The sequence below is a fragment of the Alligator sinensis genome, unplaced genomic scaffold (assembly GCF_000455745.1).
Source record: "Alligator sinensis unplaced genomic scaffold, ASM45574v1 scaffold917_1, whole genome shotgun sequence".
NCBI classification, from domain to species: domain Eukaryota; kingdom Metazoa; phylum Chordata; order Crocodylia; family Alligatoridae; genus Alligator; species Alligator sinensis.
The window spans coordinates 910,194-917,689 of NW_005841988.1; the positions used below are offsets into that span (position 1 = coordinate 910,194).

Consider the following 7,496-nt stretch of genomic DNA (forward strand, 5'->3'; position numbering starts at 1 on the left):
TATCACCCACAACAATCCTTGCCTCTCACATAATTCCTGGACCATCATGGCTACAACATCACTCCAACACTACCATTTAGTTGAAAACAAAAGCTTCATTTCCTTTATTATGGAGATATCTGGAATATCAGAAATGCTTCCTGAGAGAAGTAATAGAACTAGCTTAAACATGATACATTTTTGGTAGATCTGTTCTTTAACACAATATATTTTATATTCATCCTTTTATCGATCTGGGGTATGGAGTCCCCAGTTCAAGGCTCTAATACAGGGGTTTTCAACTTTTTAAAAAGAGTGTACTCCTTCTGGTGGTGGCAGCCAGATGTGGAGTGGGGAAGCGGTGGCAGGGGGGCTTGCACACGGCTGCAGTGCAGGGTGTTGGGTGGCAATGGCAGCTGCTGCGTGCGAGCTCTCCCCTGCGTCTGGCTGGCTGAGCGGCAACTGTGCAGCCTGCAGAGGGGAACCATTGCCCTCGACCCCCACAGCCCTGCTCCTGGGAGGTGACAGCGTGGGGTGGTGGGTGGCAGCACTTCATCCCCACCCACTCGAGTGTACCTCCTAGCACCTTTCCAAGTACTCCCAGAGGTATGAATACCCCCAGTTGACAACCCCTGCTCTAATATGTAGGCTATGGAATCACTAGCTCTCTGGCCCAATAAATATTTAATTTTTGTATAAATTAGCACATCTCCAAAAAGAGACATTGAGATTGTCTGTTTTACAGCAAGTACTTAAAAGTGGGACTCTCAGGTCCCAGGTGAGTTACCTAAATCAGTAGTTTTCAATGGGGATGTGCAAAGCTTTGGTAGCCGATTCGATTTGGAGGAGATTCCGTCTGATTTTGGCGGCTGAATCTCCAAATCCAAATTGAATCAGGGGTCCCATTAAAAAGGTCCAAATCAAATCAGAAGCATCTGAATTGATTCGGAAATGATTCAGAAAGATTTGCAGATTCAGAAGGCAGGCTTGCAGGAAACAGAAACTGAGAAGAGGGAGGGAGATGAGGGGGGGAAAGACTGCTCTAATATTGACATCTATAGCTGGCCAATGACTGATCTTTCCCCGAGTTCCCTTCCAATCACAGTGCTCTGGAGGAGGGACATAGAAACAACATATAAAGCCGTGTGTGAACTGATCTGTGCCTTTTGTGCACAGTATCTCTCTCGGACCATCAGCGTCTGAAAGGCTCTGGCTGGCTATCTAGTCTCTTGGTAGCTAGTCTTTCTTCTTCTGTGTTTTCCTTGACAGTGTGTCATCACTGTGCAGGAAAGAACAACATATATTACAGACACACACACATTTTGTAGCACACCAAACATCATGAAGCGTGCTGGAAAGGCAGGTGCCAGGTCTTCTGGCAGAGGAGGGAGAGGGGGCAGAGGGAGAGATGCAAGTTCCCCCTGCCCCAAACATAGACACACCCTCTTTCCTGGCAGGAATGAGTCTTCTGCTGCTAGTGGGAGCAAGGAGGTGGGAGCAGTGTCTGCACCTGCACCACCTCCACTAACAACAGTAATAACCACCAGCACCAGCATGACAGTTTCCACCCCAATTTCAGTTTCCATCCTGAGCCTTCCAGTGCCAGAGGAGGAGCTGGATCTGGAAGCAGAGGAGCTGAGTGCCTCCTCTGCTTCCATATCTGGGGAAGGAGTGGGAATCTGAGTTTGTGCTCCACACCCCTCAAAGTTCCCCTAGAGGCAGGGCTCCTTCTCCAGAAGGCACCTTGGAGGAGATTGTGGGGGGCAGGTGGCTCAGCTCCTCCTGTTGTTGTGCCTCTGCCTGGTGAGGATAAGGATAAGGCAGGATCCCCACCTTTAACCCAGAAGTGGGTGGGTAGGGTAGTGTGGGATCATTTTGAGGTGGCAGATGATCCCAGGTATGCTACCTGCCAGCACTGCCAAAAGCAGATCAACCAGGGCAAGGAGGTGAAACACTTCATCACCATGGCAATGCTCCTGCATCTCAGGAGGCAGCACTCCCTTGCCCTTGTTCCTTCTCAGCCTGGTACCAGTGGGAGCATGCCCAAAAAGAAGACCTCCTCTTGCTCCAAAGCACCCATTCCTGAGAAGCAGAAGCAGGCCACCCTGCACCAGTGGGGGAAAAGGTAGAGACAAAGGGGGGCATGTTCCCCAGGCAAGTGAGATCACCTAGAACATTGGGGAAATGCTTGCTCTGGATGGCCAGCCTTTCTCCTTTGTTGAGCGTCCAGGGTTCATGTGGCTCATGGTGCTTGTGGTCCCAGCCTACCAAGTGCCCACATGCACCACCTTTAGCAGGACAGTGGTGCCTCCTTGTATGAGGCATGCAGGGAGTACTTGAGGGAGCAGTGGGGGTGTCGGCTGCAGCTGTGGTGAGCAATGGGGGCTGCAGCAGTGACAAGTAGCGGGTGTGGTGGCAGCAGGGGCCACAGAGAGTGGAGTGGCATGCAGCAGGAGCTGCGCCTGAGGCTGCAGTGAGGGCCACCGCTGTGGCATGCTGCAATGTGGGAAGTGGTGGGGGCCATGGCAGTGGCCAGTGGCAGCAGCGGAGGGAGCAGTGAGGGCTGTGAGGAGCATCACAGGGAGCGGCAGAGTCCGTGGGGAGCGGTGGGCAAGCATGCAGGAGGGAAAGTAGGGAAATGGCAGCAGGTGGGCACGGAGCCCATGCAGGTGCCCTGGGACTGGCAGGAACCGAGGGTGGAGCAGCAGGAGCATGGAGCCTGGACATGAGGTCTGCCTGGCTGCATCATGTGTGGCTCACATGCAGTCTGCAAGAGCCACATGCAATGGAGCCAGCAGCCCAACCCAGTCTCTCTCTTTCTGTCCCAGCCCATCCACCACACCCACACCACACCACACCACACCCCCCCCACACACACACACACTTCCCAACCACACCGTGCCACATATACTGCCATACCGCCCACACACAACATACAATAGGACTCTTTTTTGAGATCTTATGCAGTGATCTCTAGATACACTTTGTATACACTTTATACACATAAATAAGTACAAAAATATTTTTAAATAAAATTAAAATAAGTTATAGTAGATTTTTTTTTTTTGTATATGAGTTGGGGATTTTTTTCCAGTTTCAAGATTGCAGCACCCTTCCTCCCAAAAGGAGTACTCCCAGGCAAGGGGAGGGACTTCTGGTGGGAATGGTCAGGGGTTGGATGCAGGACTTCCAGTTCCAATATGATGACGGGGCAGGGGGCAACTGTCAAGGGATGAGGCTACCCATGCGGCCCTCAACAGCTCCCCAAAACTTGGTAAGCGGCCCTCCACCCAAAATAATTGCCCGCCCCTACTTTAGCTCCATCCTCTTTGGAACCACCCTCCAGGTAATTGAATGCTGCTATCAAATCCCCGCTCAGTCTTCACTTCTGTAGACTAAATAAGTCCAGTTCTCTCAGTTTCTCCTCATAAGTCATATGCCTTAACCCCCTAACCCTGCTTTTTCATTGCCCACTCATTCCACTGGACCACATCCTTTCTGTAGTGGGGGGTCCATAACTGGATATAGTACTGCAGATGTGACCTTACCAGTGCAGAATAGAGGAAATAATCACAGAATAATCACTTCCCTTGATCTGCTGGTAATACTCCTACTAATCCAGCCCAGTATGCTGTTAGCCTTCTTCACAACAAGGGCACTCTGTTGACTCATATCCAGCTTACTGTCCACTGTAACCCCCAGGTCCTTTTCTGCAGAGCTGCTCAGCCAGTTGGTCTCAAGCCTGTACCGGTGCATGAGATTCTTTCATCCTAAGTGCAGAACTTTGCACTTGTCCTTGTTGAACCTCATGAGATTTCTTTTGGCCTAATCTTCCAATTGTCTAGATCACTCTGAATCCTAGCCCCAACCTCCAGTGTATCTATTAGACACCCCCCGGCTTGGTATCATCTGTGAACTCACTGAGGGTGCATTTCATCCCATCTTTCAGGTTGCTAATGAAGATATTGAACAAAACCAGCCCCAGGACCAACACTGAGGCACTCCACTTGATACCAGCTGCCAACTAGACCTCAAGTCATTAATCACTACCCGTTGAGCCTGATGATCCAGCCAGCTTTCTGTCCACCTTAGAGTCCATTCATCCAACTCATACTTCTGTAGCTTGCTTGCAAGAATGCTGTGGAAGACCATATCAAAAGCCTTGCTAAAGTCAAGATATATCATGTCCACTGCTTTCCCCACATCGATAGAACCAGTTGTCTCATCATAGAAGTTATCGGATCTCCCACATGAGGGATTTTTGTTGTTGCTATTGTTGTTGTTTTTCTTTTTTAACCACAAGTCTTGGGTATAAGCAAAAGTAGGGAATTTAAATTACGGAAAACATCTGGCACAGAAATAGGAATTAGTACATGGAGAATTCTATGGAATAGCATTCATATTTTACTTACGTTAAATATCATGGTGCTCATGTTTGAGCTGGGGAAACTTCATGGTTTTTGTTAGCCTTATAATTCATACATAGAACTTTGAATCATTGGGATAATCAGGTTCAATTCCTGGATTTGCTAGACTTTTCATGTTTCCTTGTGTGAGTCATTTAATCCCTTCTTGCCTCAGCTCTCCATCTGTAAAAATAGGAAATAACCATTCCTTTTTCTGCCTTTTCTGTTCCAATACAAAGTACCCCTGCTCTGAAGAGCTTAAAAAGTATAAGCACACCATTCACTGGCCTTCAAATATCACAGCCCTCTTAGTAAAGGCCATAAATGTGATTATTGCTAGTAATTTATTTTCTCTCTACAAAAACAGGCCCTAAAACTCTGAGGATTTGATATGTTTAGACTACTGCTTCTGTGTAAAAAGTAATACCCAGAAGCATGAGGATAGTTCTCTTTATAATAATAAATAGGTATGAGCTGAGAATAGAAGTGCAAATCAGGTGTACTCTGGTTTTGGATTACAGTGATGTGATCTTTTAGACCACTGACAAACTAGCTTGCCACCCACTGGTTCACATTTGACCTGGTATTCAAATAACTGGACACAACAACCACCCATCAGACAGCCAAAGTCATGAAAGGCCAAGAGGTGGAGTGATGTTGTAGTCGTAATTATGCAAGAGACAAGAGGTTTTTTTCCATCGATATTGTTTATTGGACCAACTGCACAGTTGGAATAAAGTTAGACTAGCTTTTGACTGCAAGACATTCTTTACCAGGTCTTTGCATTTGAAAGCTTGTCTAACTTTATTCCAACCATACAGTTGGTCCAATAAAAGATATCACTCCAAAAAAAAAATCCTTGCCTCTCACAAACAATTCTTGTCATTTAAATTATGAAGGGAAAGCTGACAACCTCTCCCCCCCATCCTCCCCAAAAAAACCCACTAGTGGCAGAGAGAGAGAGAACAATGCTGGGTATGTGAATTGAGGCAATAGTACAGTTGACAGATACTCACTTCTGGGCATTCTAATTAGTGTTGCACTTATAGACATTTTTTTCTATCCTCTCATTCTTCAGGACTTACTGTTGCCCTGTGGGGTCAGGCCAATGCTCAGGATCTCAATATCATGCCATTAATAAGCATCTCTTCACTTATTAAAATAATGTCAAATTAAATATGACTTTGAATGCAGTTTCCTTTTACACATATCTTGTTATACTGATATTCTAAATAGCTTTTAAATCCTTGAGTGAAGGGGAAAAACAAAAACAAAACATTTTGACATTTTATCAGATGGTTCAGAGAAGGGGGAGAAAGAAAAAAAAAGAATAAACAAAATACACATAACCTTTAATAAATATAATTTTGCTAATCAAGTGGAATATAAAACTTTATATGAATTGCTGCCCTTGTTTCCAATATTAGAACAACTTTCCAGTCCAAATGGACAGAAGTGTTCTGGTCTGTGATCCACAGACAAATTCAATTTTTAGAGGTGGTATTTCCAATTATTTTTATCATACCTTTATATTCATATGTATTTAAACTGTGACAACTTAAAACAAACCAAACAAACAACCGCAAAACATATAACAAGACAACACAAACAGACAATACAATTTTTTTTTTTTGTAATTTTTGCCATGGCTTAGATGAGGAAGATGCTGCTGGTGGTAATGAGGCCTCATGGTCTATCGGTCACCTTTGATTACACTGTGGTTTCTGCAAAAGAAAACAAACACACACAAATCTGCCAAGGAAAACTTGCAGTGGCTGGTTGTTCATATTTACAAATGTACAATGCTGAAATGTACAGTGCACAGTGCACACATCACTGCCATTCTTGGGGTGCTTTTCTTCTATACTGAAAATTGGAGCAGTTACCAACAGGAGGGTGGCCATCATAAGTCGAGGACATTTCTGGACTTTTCCTGCCTCAGCATCAGGGTGGGCACTGACCAGCCCATCTGACACACATTTTCCAACAGCTCGAAGCTATTCCTTTCTGCTAGCCAAAAAGGGTGGCCGGCAGGATATAGAAGACTGTTCACCCCTCTGAACACAACCTCTGTGGTTTCCTGCCCCGTGAAGAACTGGAGCATTATTTGTTCAGTATCAGCCTAGCTCAGGTCCCATCTTTTTCCAAAAACATTCAGTGCAGCTCCAGTGTCTAGGAGAGCACTGGTGCACCCTTGATTTCCCACCGTGGCAGGTCTCTTCAATGCAATGTTTGATGCATCTTTAGCAGCTAGCAACACACTTACACTAGGGTTTCCAATATTGTCACCACTGGTAAACCTGAAGCAATGGTTAAAACTTTGTAGACAGGGTGTTAGGGAGTGTAAGGAGGAGTTGAAGGAAGGAACAATGTGATTGCTCAGTAACTCAAAATAATGACATGCTGAATTTCAATGTAAATAAGACAAACTTATTTGTTCAGTATCAGCCTAGCTCAGGTCTCATCTTTTTCCAGAAACATTCAGTGCAGCTCCAGTGTCTAGGAGAGCACTGGTGCACCCTTGATTTCCCACCGTGGCAGGAATTTGTGGTCTCCCTCCGGGATCCCAAGTGCAGGTCCCCAATTTTTCCCATGAGCCTGGGCTCTGCTCATGGGTCCTATCACAGGGGGCCCCCTCAGCACTCCTCTAGAAGTAGAGCTGTGGTTGGAATAGGAACGTACCAACCCCTTTTTACCAAGCTCTGCCATGCACTTAATTAATATATGCAGTGGTCATTTGTCCCATTTCTCCTTGGGTTCCCCATGATCCATGAGGAACTTCCAGAATATCATACACGTACCATCTCCATCTGGTGCTGGCTTCGGCCACACCGGATATGGATAGCAGTTCCCATTCATTCCTGTGTACAAATTTGACTCTCGTGGTCATGGATACTGATCCATATCTCCCCCCATATGCCTATCTGGTTTTGAATATGCACTTTCATTTGAATAAGTAATTATGTGATCTGGTGCATACTCTGGGATTTCCTTGGGTGGGGTGCTGGCTATCCCCCCCCCCCCCCCCCCTCTCTCTCTCTCTCTCTCTCTCTCTCTCTCTCTCTCTCTCTCTCTCTCTCTCTCTCTCTCTCTCTCTCTCTCTCTCTCTGT

The 7,496-nt window shown here is 46.0% G+C and overlaps 1 protein-coding gene across 2 annotated transcripts in view; it reads right to left on the bottom strand.

The window, feature by feature from the left end:
* The window catches only part of SH3GL2 (SH3 domain containing GRB2 like 2, endophilin A1), an 85,197-nt gene extending 80,740 nt beyond the window's left edge, over nt 1-4,457 (bottom strand). For both annotated transcript variants that reach the window (XM_006021331.2, XM_025201258.1), the window contains exon 1: nt 4,392-4,457. In XM_006021331.2, coding sequence (XP_006021393.1) covers nt 4,392-4,412 — 21 coding nt within the window. In that variant the 5' untranslated portion in view covers nt 4,413-4,457. The remainder of the gene's footprint in view (nt 1-4,391) is intronic.
* Nucleotides 4,458-7,496: the final 3,039 nt, after the last annotated feature.